At 40.2% G+C, this 20438-nt stretch overlaps 1 protein-coding gene, 1 long non-coding RNA gene and 1 pseudogene across 4 annotated transcripts; 2 read left to right on the forward strand and 1 right to left on the reverse strand.

Annotated features, from left to right (window-relative positions):
* Window positions 1-1124: 1124 nt before the first annotated feature.
* Window positions 1125-7675, forward strand: LOC110990419 (zinc finger protein SNAI2-like). 2 transcript variants are annotated; one of them, XM_022255420.2, is made up of 3 exons: window positions 1125-1381; window positions 1923-1988; window positions 6220-7675. In XM_022255420.2, exons 1-3 carry the CDS (start codon window positions 1300-1302, stop codon window positions 7083-7085), a joined length of 1014 nt encoding a protein of 337 aa, XP_022111112.2. In that variant the 5' UTR covers window positions 1125-1299; the 3' UTR covers window positions 7086-7675. The 2 variants fall into 2 exon arrangements, with proteins under 2 accessions (XP_022111112.2, XP_022111111.2); XM_022255419.2 differs by lacking the exon at window positions 1923-1988.
* A 2343-nt stretch (window positions 7676-10018) lies between these two features.
* LOC147798776 (52 kDa repressor of the inhibitor of the protein kinase-like) lies at window positions 10019-12619 on the forward strand (annotated as a pseudogene). The gene is made up of 3 exons (XR_015425726.1): window positions 10019-10214; window positions 10441-11702; window positions 12429-12619. The product of XR_015425726.1 is annotated as a 52 kDa repressor of the inhibitor of the protein kinase-like (transcript).
* Window positions 12194-19167, reverse strand: LOC110990420 (uncharacterized). The gene is made up of 5 exons (XR_015425727.1): window positions 19017-19167; window positions 16244-16318; window positions 15031-15210; window positions 14454-14536; window positions 12194-14195 (listed from the first exon to the last, which is right to left on the reverse strand). It is a non-coding gene; the product is annotated as an uncharacterized LOC110990420 (long non-coding RNA).
* Between the last annotated feature and the right edge of the window lie 1271 nt (window positions 19168-20438).

Consider the following 20438-nt stretch of genomic DNA (forward strand, 5'->3'; position numbering starts at 1 on the left):
TTTGCCTGCAACTGGGGACCCCTATTGTTCCTCGTTTGTTTGAACTTACCTTTTTTACAAGACCACCCATATGTTTTGTACACAGTTGTCAATCGGGGACCTTATTGTCCAGGGTCCCCAATTGAATGCAGAAACAAACTCAAAATCACTCGAGAAGGTGTTTGAGGAAAATTCTGCTAAGATGCAAACGTCAGGCCCTCCTTATTTTGTGATCTGTATTTTAGGTGACTGTAGTCAGCAAGCAGTTTGCAGCAGTTTTGTATCACATATGTTCTGGAAAAGGGAAAAGAGTGAAAAAAGCCAGAAATATGCCATTCTGATTTAAGATTCTGAATGAATGTAATACCTACTACAGATGTATATCTGTATCATGATCATCGCCCCCATAGAGGGTGTATGGTGTCAGCCACCCTTTCCCCCACCCCCGTTTCCATGGCCAGGCAAGTCATCCCCCACCCACAATCCAATCCCCATCGTCCAATTTCCGGCACAGATTTACGCCATTGACCTTGACTAGTGTGGACATTGTTCAATGGCCAGCAATGACAATTTTCCTAGAAGTTTAGCTGTTATTATAGGCGTTAATGACCGAATTTTTTTACACAACTGTAAAAGTTATGTATACATTTTATAATGTACTATTGGCTAACTTTATTGATGTTATTTATACTTGCATGCCTGCCCGTCAATGAAGCCAGCTTTTTGCAACAAGTGTTTTAACTGCAAAGGAGTGGCCATCCAGACCCTGCAGCTATCTGATAATGACCTAAACTGGTACTAGTGGTAGCAGTTTGATCTGGGTAGCCACATCGTATTACGCGAATTACTTAAAGCAATATTTTACTAGACATTTTATTCCTCATCGTGTGTGGAGAAACGCTACAGCATAAATGAATAACAAACACCATGTGATGCTTTCCAGATAGCTGCTTACGGTCCTCTCTTGAAATTAATCGACACTGCTGCCCCGACACAGCCATTTGGAAGCCGGATGCGGGCATCCCGAGACTACCTTGCAAAATGCGCATTGTTCTCAGCGCGCATGCGCAGCGCTAGCAGGTCACTTGTCACGTTTACAGGGCGCGCATGCTGCTTGAGCATCATGTAGCTAGTGTCACCACGTACGTACGCAGACACGTTCACGTGCCACATCCACATAGTGCGTGATGTCTTTGAACTTCATGCACAAGCATAAACCGCCTAACTTCACTTTAGCGATCATAAATTAATTTAATTATAAGTTCAGTCATCAGAAAAGTCAGACACAAAGTACAGGAAACAGTGTGACATTTCAACAAAATGCCAAAATCATTCCTGGTAAAGAAGCAAGTGAACAATGCCAACGCGTATGAGAAACTTCGCAGTGGGATCGAAAGTACAGGTAGGCCCTACTATACTACGCCTGGTACATTATTAAGTAGTACAAGGTAGGCCCTATGCCTGTTGTTCTACTGTCGCAAGTCTGTTTTAACATCATTCAAATGCAGTGACTAAACACAACATGTTAACTGATGTCTATGCTGCGCACAGAGTATAAGAATATAGGTTTTGTAAACTACATGCACAGAACAGCCGAAATGGGTATAGGCCTATCGTGGACTGTCAGATTACAACTCATTTATGACGGTGACTGACTACGGATTTTGGGGGTCGATAGCACATCGGCCTTCCAAAAATTAACCAAGGTCTTAAATGTTGAACGCCATTGCGCTAACATTTAAAATCCAGAGCCTGTGTGATTGACTGCACATTGTCCAGCTTTTTATACGTGATTTCAACGAAATTGGGATACAGTAGCTAGTCTGTTCATGTACTCTTCATGTACATGTACACGTATGGGTGTACATATACAATTGTGCTGTAGTATACATGTGGCATTTTGTTGCACACGTGACTGTATTGCATGTAATACTTTGTATCAGTAAATCTCAAGACAGCCGGTGTTGGTACGCAACCACTGCACACTGACGGCAGCCCATCTAATGAAAGTAAGTCACCAAAGAAATGAATTGACCACAAAGGAACTTTTTGTTCAACAACAAATAACTACACCCAGTGATTGCCCGCCCAATCTGCTTGGTCATCTCGCTTGGTCTCATTACGCTTTCGTTCTCTCAACTCGTAATGATCCTGTTTAGCTCGGATTCAGGAAACTGAACATGCATGCCCAAAGCTTTATGGTTTATCCACGTCTTGGGTGATGGGGGGGTTCACAAAATAAATGTCAAATTCGTTTGAGCCGTAAAACAATTTTCCTTACCCCTCACCAAACAAAAAGATGGTAGTACCCATGCTAAATTACTGGCGTTTTCATATATTTGAAAAAAAAATCAAACAAAGCAAACAAGAATTGTGCATGTACAATATGACAACATATTAGCTGAAAATGTTTTGAAAAGAAGATCAATATAACTACAGCAAAGCTTTCTTTCTTGATGCGTTTGTGTTTTTCGGGTCTGTTTTGTTTGCTTGTTGTTGTCTTTTGTTGTTTTTGTTTGCTTTTGTTTTGTTTTGTTTTTACTGAATATAGTTTATATACATGTCATGCTGTGATTGTCCAGAGTCTGCCTGATCCAACCCAACCGCAGCCCAGCCACGTATGTTTTCCGTAGGTTGGCGAGTCAAAAATATGAATTATTCATGAGGCCTACCGCTAAAGTGAACTCCAATGACCCAGCACACCGCCTGTATGGGTGTCTTGTTACGGTCACCTAAATGTGTAATTATATCTTTTCATTAACACATCAACACCTACTTGTATAAGAAATGAACACATCCACGTGTTCAGTTATTATTAACACCACAAGCAGTTCATAAAGTGTTACCAGGAAGGCGTAAAAGGCATCAGAACATCAACAATCGTTTTTACAGTGTGTTGAAAAATGTTAAACCCCGAAAACTAGCGGCTTTAATACCGACTAGTTGTAAGCCGCGCTTCGACTTGTAGAAGTCATTTCACTCTTTATGGGGGAAATACAAAGTGTGACGGTAAATAAGACGACAGATAGGCTAAGTATCCATCTGAAATAGTAAATAGATATAGTCATTTCAATGCTCAGTTCACATGTAGTAACCTACTTAAGTTTATACGCCCTCATTATTATGTAACTATTGAACTATATTTAGTATAAAGTCAGCAGACCGCATTTGATACACGAAATGTGGCAAAGGGGATCCCCTCTATTGTGTCTTCTTTTGTGTTGGACGGAATCTTTGGAATTCCTTTCAGATTTCCAGGAGGATGTAGTAGGCACTTGTGCATCACATATGGGGAGGGGTTCCCCTTTGCCACAAATCGTGCCGGAAAAAGCATTTTGCACTGTATTATTTACACATGTGGGGGTGCATATTGCTTTAAAAATACGTCCCTGTTTGTTATCTTCCCTTTCTCCGTGAGAAATGCAGAGAGTTTTTATAATGAATACAGATTGACTATAAATGAGTATCTCTGTCTCTCTCGTCATATGTGGTCAACTACTTTTCAAATTTTCAACTTGCATGACTTTCTGACCGAGAGGATATGTATAATTGAACAGCTCTGCGTCGCGCTTCACTTCTTACTATTGCGCTATCGCGGGAAGCCCTTCTGGAAAGTTTGTATACTTTTCCAAGTGAGTACATTCACACCCCAATTCCATATCCCGCAATCGAATAAAAATTGCATAATGAACACTTACCGACCTGAGTATCTCTGAAACTCTTGGAATAGAGCCTGAAAGGAAAAGTTCACGCAGCGAACTTCGGGAACCCTTGCGTGGTCTGCCTATGGGGATTTTACATTGGGCCGTCCTATCACGTTCGAAAATTTTTTGAAAAAATAATTCTGAAACCACCCATGAAACACTCATGTTGGAATTTTACCTTTGTCTTCCTCAAGTAATATTTTGGAAAAGTCACCTGGAGATGGGTAAAAAACGAATTTTATTCACGACTTTTCACGCCCGGCGATATTGTACCTAGGTCTCCGTGTTTATGCACGTTTGTTTTCACTCGCCGTGCTTTCTTGAAAACGGGATTGTACAACCTTGCAAAGACTTACCTACTTGCAGTCGATGGTTTCCAGATTCCGTTGAGTTGACATCACACAGTTGTTGTTAGCAAAGGTTAGATAAAATATTAGAATCTTTCGTAAAAGTAGAAGATTGCTTTATGTTTATTACCTTATAAATTGTCAAAGTGTGTAAAATATTTTGATCTGTTATTTATTTCGGCTTTTACCCACAGACTACCATAAAATTTCAAACCGTAAATGTTCGCCTGCGTTCGCGACTGCCGCATTGCACTGTTCTTCATATATTTTAGATTTTCGGAAGTGATGGGTCAATTTATGGTACGATATTTCTCTTTTAGATCAGGTAATTTTTTAATTTTTATAAATTAATGTACATACACTATTTTTTTATAAACCCCTTTTCCAAGTTAGATTTTTAAAGAAACTGAACGAAAACATATTACAAATTCTGAAATCTTTCCAAGATATTTTTCCTATCGGAGAGTTTTGGAAGCGCACCATCAGGGGTCAACTTCAGGCTCTATATGAAGTGGCTGGGTTAGGCCAGTGCGCATAATAGTATTAATACAATGCCAACAAAATTACAGATTTTCCATTACCAATATTTGCCGGCATGTTTCACTCGCTCGGTTCCGGTATTGCTCGCTGACAGACGTATAACAAGTTTTTCCATCAGGAAAGGCAGGTATTCCATACACCACACACATTTCGTTTTGATTTTCCGAAATTTGTGTCAAAATATCTACAAAGATTACTCTAAAATCTCCTAAAGGCTCAGGTCCCGAAAAATGCACTGCAGTAATATCGGAAAAATGGGGGGGGGGCAGGTTCCACACCAGCTCTTTTAGGGCTATATTATATGTCGACATAAAAGTCGCAATGCGTACGGGTTAGCTAAAGGAAGAGCGGATTTTTACAGCTTTGTAGTGAACCTTTGTGACGTATTTCCTTCACAACATTTTGTGAGACGTACATGTATTTGCCCTTCCTAGAGCCCGCACAGGGTGCTGGGCAGGGCAAAAGTGTTTCCGCGACGAGCCGATTCACCAATTACTATTCTGAAGGAATTGATACTCATTGGCTAAACGGATTAATTACAGAATCGACGAGCAATTGATTAAAGTTAAAGTTCATGGAGACATTACAAATCTAATTATGTTATTACGCTCGGGGACGTGAGAGAGGGAAATATTGGCGTTGTAAACTCATGCCGTTCCACTTTTTTTATTTAATTGCTCATTAATGAGTGCACCCATTGCACTGTCAAAAGAGTGACACCCGATTTGAGAAAAACTAATATCCATTCAATTGGCCTTATAGGTCATTTACATGTAAAACAACAAACAAACGAACATAAAAGGTCTGCGCAAATTCCTTTTTGGTTCAAGTTAATATAAGTGCCAGCCGACTTTTTAAGAATTCAAATTCGCTCTTGAGCATGGATTAAATAGAATTAGAGCAGTTACTATACAGGGTGTTAAAAAAAATTAACCCAAAAGTAGTAATATTTATTTTTTTTCAAAAGAATTGTCAAAATTGTTGTTTTTAGTGTTAAATTAAAGCATTTCGCGTTTTGTACTCGTTGTGGATATTTCATTTGAAGCGTCTGTTGCGTTGTGGATTTTTTCAATAACGTGGCACAACTCATTTTTTTGGCCTAATGGACATATACACATTATCTTGCAAGTACGTGCAATTTGCTGAATCTAAAACCTAAATTACCACGCAACTGGTGGGGTTCTCTACTTCTTTGGAATTTCTTCCTGCTTCAAAACAACTTGATAAAACTTATGCTTATTACTTAAGATAGTGGTTAGTTAATTATTTGTGCAGTTTTAAAGTTTAATTTGTTTGTTGGAGAGATAACAACTTCAGTTGAACTTGTGCAGTTTACCCCATTTTGTAACTAAACAAGTTGCTGATCCTATTGCTCTCAAAACTTTGCGGGTCACAGGGCCATGTAATGACTTTCATTTTTACGAGCTCGCAAAACTTTGCTCTCTAGACCCCAAACACAAACACAATGGCCCTTGGTGCTGGGCTTCTGAAAATGCCCTCACCAGTACTCATTTAGTTTAGTTTAGACAGTAAAAATTGGAAGGCATGGTAACATGATTAATTTTTAGTAAGTAAACCATCTGTTAGCCTAAATAGAATTCAAAATCTAAAACCGGGTTCTTTAACTTCAGCGTTTTTATTTTCTGCAGCATTTGACCCCCATAATGTTGAGAACGCTCCATCCCTGGCGTCCAATTCCTTTCCCTTTCTTCAATCGAAAGGAATGTCTTGTGGGACTCAGCAACCATCCTACTGGCATCACAGTATCCTCTTTGCTCACAGTCAGCCAACTAAAATGATTTGTAGCGGAAACAAAGCACAGCTGAGTGGACGATGCCAAAATAGCCAATTCAGACAACCGCCAGCAAGTCAGCTGCAGTTTACTGGGTTATCATCCACAGCTGCCGTTCCCGGTGTTGCTTCCATGGCTCCCATCTATCAAGTAGAAGACAACTTACCTCTGAAAAGATCAGGCCTGAAAGTGAAAGCTGTGACGGAAAATGAAAACCTGGCTTCTGCACCCAAAGACAGGTGGCGTTTCAGTGACATGCCCACGTACAAATGTCATGATTGCTGTAAACTATTCACTACCTCTAACAGCCTAGTAAAACATAGACAGCTCCACTGTGAAGCGGCCCCAGGCAATGCTAAGTGTTTCAGTTGCAAAAACTGCGAGAAACAGTACATGTCTTTAGGAGCACTCAAGATGCACATTCGGACTCATACACTGCCGTGCAAATGCAAGTATTGTGGCAAGTGTTTTTCTAGACCTTGGCTCCTGCAGGGTCACATCCGCACACACACTGGAGAGAAACCTTTCTCATGTACTCACTGCCGACGTGCTTTTGCTGATCGCTCAAACCTTCGTGCTCACCTCCAAACACATTCAGAGGTCAAGAAGTACAGTTGTCACCACTGCACAAAAACCTTCTCCAGGGTTTCACTTTTAGCAAAGCACGAAGAATCTGGTTGTTTTCCACAGTCACTCGCTAGTGAAGAGCCAAAAAAACTCTAAATGTACAAACTTTTATCAAAGCACAATATGACATTCAAACAACTAGAGTTCTGATGTTAAAATTCCTAGAAAATATCGAAGCAGAAGTGAGACTGGATTTTTTCTAAACGGTAAGCATCAAAGGGTCAAGTTGTCATTGCCAGTTGTACCTGTTGGGGGTAGAATTCGAAACTTACCCGTTAAGTCATTTGAATATGGCTTTCCAGAGGATTATATCCTGATTAGACAATTTCTATACTTCATTGGGAACATTTGGGCCACTAATCTATGTACCGAATTTGCCAGTTGTTCACTATAAAAAGGCCAACCAAATGTTGGGGGAAATTGAAAGTTTAGGATGTTAAAAAGCATTACAGTGTTTGACCAATCCCTGGATGTGTGTTGTAACAAATTTATTACCAAGAACAAATACTAATCATTAACATAGAAAACCCATGTGTAATTCATGTTCAGTAACAGTAATGTGAACAAAGCAATAATATGTAATAAACTGTAAAGCTATATTCATCTTCAACAAGAAATGAATACACTGGACCCATGGGAAAGTTCCAATAGATATTAAAATCACCCGATGTGAACAAAAAGGACAAGTTTTGAATACCGTGCACATAATGGTTTGCCGATGTAATGAGTTAGCTGCACCCCACACCCTATCCAGCCACGACCGGAAAAGATTTAAAAAAAAAGCGCTTGCCCCATTCTATGGCTAAAATGATACTCCAGTACTCTTTACACTTGGCCATATCAATACTTGGAAGTAAAAGTTTTCTCTTTGGCAGCGTTTCGAACAATCTGAAAAACTTACAGTTGCCTTATTTAGCGGTGTATTCGGCCACAACAGTGTCTCGTGTCCATGAAAAAAAAACAACTAGAAATGCATTTGTGGACAAACACAGCTGCTTCGGCTCTGGTTTCAATATCTGGTATCTGCAACCAGTGACTAACTACCCAGACGAGCCACCGGTATGTGCAAGATTGTATTGCAATCGGACATATACTTAAGAAGATACAGTGCAACCTTAATGTCAAGTGACTTGTAACGATCACCTGATAACGTCATTATCCCAGTATGTCAATTTTCGTCAATAACACTTCCATTTATAGCTGTGTGCAAAGTTTCAATCCAATCCAGCATGGAGTTCAGAAGAAACTGTGCTTTGAAGAGTGCGCCTTTAATGTCACATGACTTACCACTTGAGGACATCATCTGATAGTGTCAATTCGGGTCAATTTTGGTCTCTTTTGGTGCCGCGATTAGATACAGTTTTAATCCAATCGAACATGTACTTTAGGAGACACAGTGCTTAAAAGAGTGCCCCTTTTGTCACGTGACTTGTCACTTGATGAAGTCATCATCACGTGGCTTTTTGTCTGTAACACTTCCCTTTCTATATACCCGGAAGGTTTTAATTCAATCAGACTTGTACTTCAGAAGATATAGAGAATTGAAGTTCACACCTTTAATGTCATGTCATGTGATGCCTGATGATGTCACAGTGACAATTTCATGTTGGCATCACTTCGCACCGAATACGAAGTCAGATGAATGAGTGCCTCAGTCTTTGACATTCGAAAACCATGTACAAAACCAATAGGGAAAATATACCTTTGAATTTATGTCACGTGATTTGCGTTTGAATCGAAAATTTTTCAAAAACATTACTCGATTTTTTTACTCTTGGGTATATTGCTGATCGAGTAGAAGAAAAAATATCCTCTGATTTCTTTCGTTCTCAAAGTAATCCGCTGCCAGAGTTTAGCACAACTCGCTTATTAAGACCGTTAATAGTGCGCAACAGAAAAACGTGTACAAAACGTACAGAGAAAACTTTATTAAAGGGAAAAGGCTATGCAGTGTTAAATTGACGTTATGACGTTTCCAGCCGTCTTATATACAATAAGTTGGACTAACCCCTCTTTCATGTCAATAAATCAGCAAAAAATTGTCGTTTTGTGTGTGCTTGGTCAGCCTCCGCCTGGGCTCTTTGCAAAAATTTATCGAAATCGGTCAATGAGGGCAGCAGACAAATATTGGCACAAAATGTGACGTCATAGGACGGACTCGACTTCTCAGACCAGAACGCGTAGTTAAGGCAAGAAAGTTGATCGGTCCAAGCAAGCGACTCGCCGTGCACGGTGAAAAAAAATTGTAGCAATGGAACACCAACTTTGACGAAAAAAAGTTGGAACACCTTGTGGGAAGCGCGGTGAAAAGATCCCCCTCTCCCCCTTTCAATGTTGCAGTCATTTACTGGACCAAGATTCGGCCCAACTTACCCGATTAAAAGCAACATTGACAGGGGGCGAGGGGGAAGCATGTTAGATTGCCTCTAATAAGTCCGCCTAATCCTAATAAGGAGCGCGTACACCCAGCTCTTAATAAATGCTGCACGCGCTCGCGATAACCGCAACGGTACACCGCCTCACTGAAAAAAGAGAGTCACTCACACCCTTTTTCTTTTTTTGTCACGGTTCACCGTTGCAATGTTGCATGAAAGGCAACTCAAAAGTGAAAAGTATGGCGTATTATTTATGACACAAATTTCTCTCTCTCTCTAGCCTCCCTCCAGGCGACGCAACGGCGCGACGCCGCGACGGCTCCCTTTCGTCGTGCCGTCGGGTCGTGTACCGTCGCCTTCTTGCCATTACGTTTGTGCCATTGATCTCCATTATATAGAGCACCGAAATGAATACGTGACGTCACACGTCGGTAAGTGTGACGTCACTGTGAACCAGAAAGTGCAGTGCAAACGAATGGAGTACGCACGCGTTTTGGTTCACGCGCTGGTTCTCGCGCACATGCCTTTTACACAATAATTGTGCGCGTGACGTATTCATTTCGGTGCTCTATATCGACTGGATAGGACATCGGGTCCAAAACGCGTCCCGCGTATGCGTATTTTCAGGAGGGTAAATAACAAGCGTTGCGAAAATTCGTTGCGTATACTTTCAAATGGAGTTTCTCAAAAAATGGTTGAGGTTTTTGTGCTTCAATCGTCAGATTTCGAAGAAAAAAAATGAATTCTGCACTCAGAATGGATAAATTTTGAAAGAATAATGGTTGAGTTGTACGCAGCAGTGAATTACCGGAGACCAACGTTAAGTTTGGAAGAAGGAACAGAAGGAAATGTGAATCACACTTTTTTAGTTTCAGAAAGTTTCTCAAGTTGTACTTTATAATGTTTATTTTTTTAGCCTATATAGGCCTAGTAAGAAATTTATGACAAGTCTATCTGACCTATCAGGCGTTATATATGAAACTTCACTATCTCGAAGTTGGGACTGTCTGAATGTTACTTATTGGCAAAAGTGGTTTTAAAAAATGAATGACTAATATGTCGTTTAATTTCCCCAGGTTTCATCAGAAAAATCTCCAAGACAGCCATGATTTGTGTTTGTCGGTTCTAAAGACGCACTGAACCCAATTCGTGTGACAGACGATGTGATATGAGTGACAGAATTCTTCGGGGCAGAGATGAAACCAAAGTGAGAAGCAGAGTGCTGACGTTTCTGTTGAATGAAGTTACAAACAAGGGAATTCAAGTCAATGAAAGAAACTTAGTCTACACAACAAAATTATTCGTTCTCAACTAAAAGTGACTTTTTTATGCCGGAAAGTAGTTGTTAAATGTAAATGTTTAAGTCAGGTTGTGAACTTACCTTTTTAAGCTGATTAATAAGTGTCAGTTTTAAAAACGGCAGCAACTTAGTTTGGTCGCTCATTTAAAGCTGCGCTCACTTTGTGCTCACAGAAAAGATTCTCACACTTCCGTATGCCGCATGTCGGTTTTCAATAAAAATTTACTCAATATGTGAATGAATTTATTTAGTACAATTTTTCCTGAGAGTGTGTAAAATTAAAATCATTTTATTGATGACTTTTTTCAGTGTTGGCTCGTCGAAACCAGACGGAAAAACACACAGACAGTTTGGACATCATAATTACTGACAAAACCTATTGCATTATTGCATGTCCTGGTGGAATTCTCAAAGTTTTACACACTGAACAAATCACGATTGAAAGTGAAAACATTGCTATAGCGAGACCAATTAAAGAAACACACATAAAACATAAAAACTATCGCTTTAGAGTGGGCTAGTTAATGGCAAGTTGTTTCCGGAAATGAAATTCTTGCATTTTCTGTTTATTGTCGGCATGTTTTCGGGAGGGAGGCCGAGGGCTTAGCCATCATCCCATGAGAAAAAGGTTATGTTGACCAGAAATGCACAGCATACAGCATCACATTACACTCTTGAAGTGCCGCCATTGTTCGGCCGCGCATTTTGTGCGCCGTCCTATCCAGTCTACAATGGAGATCAATGGTTGGTACGCACACGATGTGTCGCGTGCTGTCGCCCAAAGATAGTATTATAGCGCCGTGGGCAGCGGCTCAAGATGGATCACTGACCGGCAGAAAGTGTAATCGGCTACGCGATGCTGCAGCGGCCAATAGAGTAAGCAAAGTTTCCAAATTTCCCGGATGTGTGAATATTGACAATGGCGTCTGGCAGCAGAAATTCGTCATCCTCTGCCCACTGTTCGGCACCTCAATGCAGCAGTAGGCAGTGCAGACACCCAGAATTGTCTTTCTTCAGATTCCCCCAAAACAAAGAGAAGTAATATAAATTATGTTTAATATTTTGTCCTTTCTTCTCCTCCGCTCAAGCTGTTAATGTGTCACGGTTTTCTTCGTATGTATTTAGCACAGGCCTAGGCTAGGCCTATACTTGCTTTGCTCCGTGCCGTTTTTGAAGCACAAAAAAACCCTCGTTTTTCGGACGTGGATACCAAGGCTTTGGTTTGGTAAATCCAGATTCAACTTAAGAAAATTAGTGCCAGCTTTGACTGGGTGACAGTTGGTTAACACATTGTGACAGCAACAAGTGTAAGGCATCATTCGGCCTGAGGCTACGGTAGACCTACTCGTTATTTATAGGAGAACACAAACTGTCGTCAAACACTACCGTTAATTTCAGTACATTGATAATCAAATTGAGTGGTGCGATAATATTGCCTTCAATGCAAATTCAGTTAACCCAAGCCCAATTCAACATGCTTTTTTTTTCAGAAAAACCTGTGTAAAAAATATAAAAACAAAGCAATGGGATGTGCTAATAAGTCTAAAAATAGGCATATTTTATTTTTACGGCAATAAAATATACATGTACAAGGATATTTACAACACTAACATACTGTACGCAGTTGAAAAATTTAAAAGACAAAATTGAAAGTCGAATATAAACATCTATATTGTGGTGATGAGCAGCTTTAGACATACAAATCTCATCTCATATATTTGATCTTTTCCCAACTCATTCGTCTTTCATATTTTACTTCTGGAGATGTCTGCAGTGGGTCCAAAACACCTGACGGATAGATCTAAAGAAGAAGACACCACTGTATCTCAGTACCAACTGCCGTTTGTGCTCGGAGCATTTGAAGATTTTACAAACAGTTTACAAACAAGCTGACTAAAAATAGCCTGAAATGGAAAGCCATCCCTACTATTTTTGATTCCCCCCCCAATCTATAACTCCAGCCCGCAGGCCTCTCAAGAGGAACTTTGAAGATCTGACACAGAGAGTACCTAATCAGAAATCTAAAGGTAAGGAAGATTAGGAACCCCTTTTCAAAATCTGTTGTGGAAGAACTTTGTGCACCAAACATAATGCTTAGCAGTTATTTAAGAAGCTCAATGAAAGCACTGAAACACTCAGATTTTATAGCCGCCATAAAATAGGAACATGGGGCTGTGACAAATGAGAAATTATTAAATGGCAAATCAGTTGTAATGGCCAATTCATGGTATAAACTCGCTATCTGTAAACATGAAGTTGATTACTATTATCAGACTCGTGTTCATTTTGACACAACAGCTATGTAACCTGCTCTATGCATAGTTGTGGTTCCTTTCTGCAGATTATTTCTGTGCTGAAGTTTTGGAATGCAAAGGCACATTTCTTCGCAAGAACAGTCCTATATCTACCAATATTCTTCACTCTTGGTCAAAGGCTTGACCAGCCTAATGTACTCTTTTTAGTTGAGTTCTCTTATGCATGTTCACTCCATGCTGATGTTTTGGATTCCAATTGCTCATAAAAATGTTTTCCTAACTCTAAGGTACCAGTATATGTCCATTTGTTCATGCACATAATTATTGCAAGTCTCATTTAATTTGAAACAAAGGCTTAACACGCCTAATATCTTGTTTTTTAGTTTCCTTCTACAGATCATGGAGGAAGGAAAAGGCACTCTGTGGTGATATTTATTAATTCAAATAGCTCATAATATATGTTTTTTCTTGTTCTTGTATCATTTGTTACTGAAGAAGTCTTCAAGAAGACAACATTGTGTCACATGGTTCTTGGTGTGCCCCACCATCGAGTGGCTAGTAAAAAGAACACAAGGCATAAATGATGGTCAAAGTTCTTTGGAAAAACTTCAGCCATGTGTACACCGTGCACCGTTGATCACGTTCCTTGTTCTTGTGTGCTCATTCTCCAATCATCTCAGAAAAAGGTAACAATGAGTCGGGTGGTTCCTGATGATACCCCCACCACTGAGTGGCTAATACAAAGAACACAAGGCTAAGATGATGGTCAACGTTCTTTGGGGGACCTTCAGCCGTGTGTCATGTGTGAATTAATATTGGTTATAGTCCTTCCTCTCATCTTTTCTTCTTTTGATTTCAGTAAATTCCACTCTCTACATGTCTTTACAGACTTAACACCACACAATGGATAACACTCTACAATGTATTACAAATAATGTAAAGGAAAAGAGTTAAGGAGCTGAAAAATTCCTTGGAGAAGCTAACTAAGGGGACCCAATCAATTAACACAGTAATCAAAGGTGCCAACGAGTTCCTTGAAGACCCTGCATTATCATTCTTTGCGTCCCAATTGAGGAACAACTCATCACGTCGCTGTAAGGCCAAAGGAAGGAGATGGAGCTACAGAGACAAGATCATAGCTCTCTCTTTGTATCACCAGAGTCCTCGTGCTTGCCAGTTCTGTCAGGGTATTTTCACACTTCTTTCCATTTCTTCTCTTCATTGTTGGTTGAGAAATGCTGAAGTAAACCCTGGCTTTCCTCCCAATGTTTTGGAGCTGTTGAAAGATAAAGTTACTTCAATGACTGAAAGGGATAGGTTTTGTGTCATTTCATTTGATGAAATGAGTCTGCGAACAGGTCTGTCATACAACATCAAAGAAGATAAAGTAGAGGGTTTTGAAGATTTTGGGTCATTGGGCAGAACATCTAAGCCTGCAAATCATGCCCTTGTATTCATGGTGAGAGGTCTATTCAGTAAGTAGAGACAACCTCTTGGTTACTTTTTATCAAGAGATGCCACAAGTGCTACTCACCTTGAGGAATTACTAATGGAATGCATTTAGCATCTGAAAGACATCGGGCTGCATCCGAAGGTGGTTGTGTGCGACCAGGGCTCCTGCAACGGCAAAATGTTCAAAAATCTTTTAGTTACAGCTGATCAGCCTTTCATCTTCCATGGCCAAGAGAAGATCTTTTTCATGCATGACCCACCGCACTTACTGAAGAATACAAGATCAATCCTAGAGAAATACATCTTCAAAGTCAATGGAAAAGAGGGATGCAAACATATCAAATGGGCTTATATTCACGATTTCTAAGAGCAGGACTCACAGCTGGCCATTAGAAAGGCACACAAGCTCACCAAAGGTCACTTCAAACTCAACAGCTTCTCCAAAATGAGAATAAACAAAGCTGCTCAAGTCCCAAGCCATTCATGCAGGAATATGCATATGTCGCATTTAGGAGACTGCCTGTAGAAGCTGCACACACAGCTAAGTTCATTGAAATGATTGATTTTTTCAATGCCAGATCTTTCAAGGACCCAAAGAAACTGAAACGGCCTTTATTAGAAAAATCTGGGCAATAAAGCCTTTTTCCAAACATGCTTACCTGTGCTGAAGAATCTCAGAGTAGTTGGAGCAAAGAAGATAATGTTCATCTTGCCCTTGGGCTGGCTTCTGGCCATATCTTGTGTCAATCAGCTATGGTTGCACTTGAAAGAGACTGCTGACGCTAGATTTCTGATAACATCTCGCCTCAACCAGGACATTGTGGGGAACCTGTTTTCAACTATTAGGAGAAAAGGCAGGTTCAGAGACAATCCATCACCAAAGGAATTTCGATGTACTTTCAGAATGGTGTCTGTTGCATCTCTCCTCAAGCCCGCTTCAAGTGCTTGGTGGATTCTGATAAGTTTATCGTGACACTACAGACCCTCACAAATAAACTCTGCTCATCATGTAACAGAAAGAGACAGAAGTGGCACATGAAGCCAAAGTTTCAGAGTGTACACAAATGCATTCCTGCTCCTACTCCAATTGAGCCTCCCGAACAGAACACACTGGCAAACATTGCTGGATATCTTTGTCGAAAAGCCCTCTCTGGCCATGATGTATTGTCATTGTGCCAGACCTGCAGAAATGTTCTGCTAAGAGCCAATGCCCTGTTGGATGATCCCTCACTCCTGTTTATAAATAACAAGGCCTATGACACATCCAAGTCAGACTTTGGATCCTTGATGGCACCCTCTGTGTGCATCCAAGCTTTCTGTTCTGAGTGTGAAATGGTATTCCACAGAGAGTTTGATGCCCAGAATATGAAAAAGAACAGTATCTCACAACTACGCAATCAAAAGATGCTTGACTTGAATTCAAACAAGGAGTTACAAGTATGTTGCAAGCAGGTCAAAGCCAAACTTGTGGCAATCTTCATTTGTGTGCGAATACACTATTCTTTGAAGTTCATGAACAGAGATCTGCATGTCTCAGTGAAAAGGCAATGTAAAAAAAAATGAAGAAAGTGAACCATAAATGAACAGGGCACATGCTTCTCCAATGATTGCAATCAGGTTTGTTCAGCTGCTTAACACTGTAAAATGCACAAACTACCTGTCTCCTTTGCTTCCCCATCAAAGGAACTGCACATGCCCTGCGTCCACCTGAACATTACATCTGGTTCTACATCCCAATCCTGACTGTCATATCTCACCCAGGCTACATTTTATCATCTCCTTAACGTTACTACTACATTCCGATACTGGCAGACAGTTCTGCACCTCACTCTGCTTGGCCAAGTTTGACATCCTATCCTGGCTGTTACTTGCCATTCGGTCAGGGTCATCCTTTCTGCAAATGCTGACAGTCAGTTTAGCACTGCATCTTGGGTGTCATTGGGCATCCTGAACATTTAGTTTAAGGTAAAGGTTACAAATAAGTTAATTAGGTTGGAAAACCCTAAAAATTTTATTACAAGTGCAATTTACCACTTACAACATGTGTGCATTTCATACTAGGCAATGTAAGTTTTGTTGATGTCATGGAATCTATACATTGACATGCCTACTGATACGTTGTAAGGATTCAAATGGTCATCAAGAAATGTAGACCTACATACGTGGACATGCTGGATATGGGAATTGTGTATTTGGGGACCTATATGTATTCCTACAATAAGTGGGAGACCTACAGGGCCACATTAAACTTTTGGATAAGGTAGTTAACGTTGACCTTATGCTAAACTGTAGGGTTAATAATATTGTGAAAAGAGGGCAGAGGGTTGAGTTTTGAGGGAATTAACATGCACCAGGAAAAAAGTGTTTTAATACATGAAACATGGTGAAGTCAAATTTGATTGACTGGTTTACATCTAGTATCACTCATCAGTCAGAAAATTCCATTTTCTCACAAATTTCAAATCTAAATCCCCCCCCCCAAAAGGGTAAATGTAACATAAAAGATTGTTGTATTGAACCAGTCAATCCCAAAATTTGAGAAAAAATGGTAGGCCTCGGCCGCCACCTAGTACATGTATTTAGTAATACCACAGAGGAAGGAGGTAATTACCATGCAGTTACTGGGACTATAAATGTTAGTCATGATTTAACCCAGGTTGGATGCTAGTCTACCTTACTGTACATTACAACTAGTACAGACTCCACCTGCCTGGGCTAGTCATGACCAGAAATACAAGATGAACTCATCAAACTCAATTCCAATTTTAATAATCGTAAACATGAAGAACCAGAGTTTTAAAGATGATGAATTTTCATAAAGCATCACTATCTATGTATGGAATTCCATATCTGCCGTCTGTCGTGCGTCGCCCGTCGTGCATCGCCCGTCCTGCATCGCCCGTCGTGCGTTGCCCGTGGTTTTTTTGGTCATGATTGCGCAGTTGTATTTTTAACTTTGACCCTTGATGGTTTCACATGTACATGTCTTTGTTCGATCAATCCACCACACCTGACTCTCATTTTAGCAATAGAACTAGAAGATGTACATGTATTGGTTTTTGCAGTTGCACCAAAATCCAATTGAAAGAAGAAATAATATCCTGACATCGGTTAGGTAAAGTGTATATGAAATAACACCATTTTTGGTTACATAAATAAATTAACAAAATAGACTTTTGTTGGGGTAGATTGTTTTTCTCGATAACTTAGTTACTCTAGATGTAACTTTACTCGTTAACAGCCTGACTTTAGGTCTATAGCCTACGTAATATTTCTGTCTGTCCCTGCACGATATCACACAGAACGGAATGTAAATAATAGATTATTTACAATGTTTGATTCCTTAATTGTTTTCATAAGAGACGAACTGATTCAACATTATTTTGAGGGAGGGTATACCTTGATGAAATCTGCTGTATACTCCAAATTAGACATGACTTTAGTTGCAGGTTGGCTCACAGAAGTCTTTTAAACAGTAACGTTACTAGCCCCATAAATAATGCTGATGTGCTGGACAACCTGTTCTCATTGGTCTATCCGCCATGGCATACACACCCACAAAAACCAACACGTCATATTTTCTGAAACTTAAACCAAGTGGTAATTGCCCCCAACAATACATTTAATAAACAGTTTGTTATCCACAGCACGTCTAGTATTTCTGGATTTCAAGGTGAAATTGAGAGGATAAGATGGAATATCTGTATCACTTGGCAGATTTCTTCGTGGAATTTGATGAAAACAAGTCAGCACATTTTTACAGTATGCACTGTATGCACAGTATGCAGAATAACACTGTGGATAAGTTGGCCAGAACATTTTTGCTGAAAATATTTTTCTCCCAAAAACACTTGGTTGAATTCTCAGAGAGGCGATATTTTCTTGTCAAGGGGCATGGGTAGTCTAGCATTATTGGCATTAATTATGTGACTAGTATATTCTTTGTAGGAGGGATTTGTACTTGCCTTATTCGGAAAAGATCTTTAGAAGTGAATGGAATCATCACATTGTCATTTGTTAAACCCCGGCTTTTGCAGGTCCTATGCAACCCATTTGATGGGCGACGCACAACGGGCGATGCACGATGGACGACGCACGACAGGCGACGCACGACAGGCGACGCACAACGGAAAATGGCATGTTTGGAACTGGTAACTAAATGGCAGAATTGGGACACAACAAAAAGCAAAATGCGAAGGACAACGGCAGATATGGAATTCCATAGTCCATGTCATTATTGCCAATTGTTGACGTCTGGCAAGATGCATTTGTAGCTAATGTTAGGCCACGGAGGAATCATCCATAGTTAGGCCAAGTTGTTTTTCATGTATTAATTAGGCCTAACAATACCAGTACGTCATGTACATCAACCCTAAACCCCTAGGGTGTAGGCCTAGTAGTAGTAGTAAATGATAAAATCATGATTAACAATTGAATTGTTAATGCATGATAATGCCTAGCCCGTGGCACTGATCAATCCCGATCTATCATGGCCACACATCCGTACACGCAATTTCGTGTCGGCGTATTGAACATTCCGGCGCACCCACTGTACTTGTCATCGTGGGCGAAATTTCTTTTGCACACGAACAAGATTCTTGACCTTTCCGCTTTCTAAAACCATTTATTAAATGATTTCACTCACGTTATTCAGGTATTTCCCAGTCTTTTTGCCTTTATCCATTCAATCTAACGGGCTCGCTCTCATTTGCCATCTTTAAAATAAGGTCGTTGAGCATTACGTCACTTGACCCGCCATCGTCTCGACGGCTGTTCCATGTCAAGATACCTAAACTGCTGCCAAAGTTTTGGAAGAGCCCATTGGTACATGTAGTGTCTTACCGCTCAGTCCGGGTATTACATACGTCTTGTTCATGTGCAAAAGAAATTGTGCACACGACGATAAGTGGGTGCGCCGGAATGTTCAATACGCCGACACGAAATTACGTATACGGATGTGTGGCTAAGATAGATCGGGAGTGATAGTCCGTGCCACACTAGTGGGGCTAGATAATGCCATAATGGTTAACAAAATTTTCTAAAAATGACACATTTATTTAGTGCCTGACATCCATAAAATACATGCTCCATATCATGTCTCACTAACAACTAAGACAATTTTCCAAGATCACGAATATCCCACAAAGTTTTACGCAAGGCCTAAAAGAAGTTGCACAGATTGCAAACACGTGTATTGACATAGGCCTCTGTGAATAGACGACGCGACAGTACAGTAGGGACATATGCAGCAAGGTATGAGACGGAGAGAATCCCCCCCCCCCGCTTTGTGTTGGTCATTGTCTCGCAGGAATCTGGGGAATTCCTTTCAGACATATGGGGGGGGATGTGTTAAGTAACAATAGTCTGGAATGTGTAAAGGGATTGGACATGTTGGGGGGGGCGTACCCCTCGGTCTCATTTCTTGCTGGGTATAAGTAGGCGAGATTTGCTTCCTGAAATGGCAGTGCTGCGCTCCATGACGTATTACACTCAGCCAATGGGCGTTTACAGAGATCAGTGGCGTTTAGTACACAGTGGCCCATCTTGGCGGCGCTGTACTATCTTTGCTGTCGCCCTTTCCTGCAGTGGGCATTCTCCTTCATTTTTTTTGCTTATAATGCAAGGCTCTTAATCTAAGCCAGTATGAAAGACCATGGCATTCAGAAACTGAAAAAAATTTTGAAATAACCCTAGGGATTCAAAAGATAAACACATTTTAATGACGGACAATGGGCTTAATTTTCTGCTCAGAGGTCAAAGGTTATCCTTTGTTTTTCGTTATTATGGCCACGACACCAAGAAAATCACAAATAACATCAAATTTTCTGCCATATCTCCATGATGACTTATTTCTTTTCGTAAAGATGAGGCAGGCTAATCAACTATGTATTCTCCCACTATTATGTAAGATTCCAGCAGTTAATAATTAATTTAGAGGTCAATTGCATAATTCATTACCTCCAAAATGCTAAAATTCAGGTTTTCAATGGATTTATGCATGTTTCTTTGGCTTGTTTTCACTTCTACTCCTTTTTTTAAGTTATACATGTAGTTAATTAGGAGATGA

This window comes from Acanthaster planci, linkage group LG06, assembly GCF_054643075.1.
Source record: "Acanthaster planci isolate LZ-2023a linkage group LG06, COTS_SCS, whole genome shotgun sequence".
Classification (NCBI taxonomy): domain Eukaryota; kingdom Metazoa; phylum Echinodermata; class Asteroidea; order Valvatida; family Acanthasteridae; genus Acanthaster; species Acanthaster planci.

Bases quoted from the DNA above. Each gene is read 5' to 3' on its own strand.
- LOC110990419 (XM_022255420.2), top strand. From the start codon at position 1,300: ATGCCAAAATCATTCCTGGTAAAGAAGCAAGTGAACAATGCCAACGCG. The intron at 1,382-1,922 runs GTAGGCCCTACT...ACTTTGTATCAG, and splicing joins CAGTGGGATCGAAAGTACAG to TAAATCTCAAGACAGCCGGT. The intron at 1,989-6,219 runs GTAAGTCACCAA...TATTTTCTGCAG, and splicing joins CGGCAGCCCATCTAATGAAA to CATTTGACCCCCATAATGTT.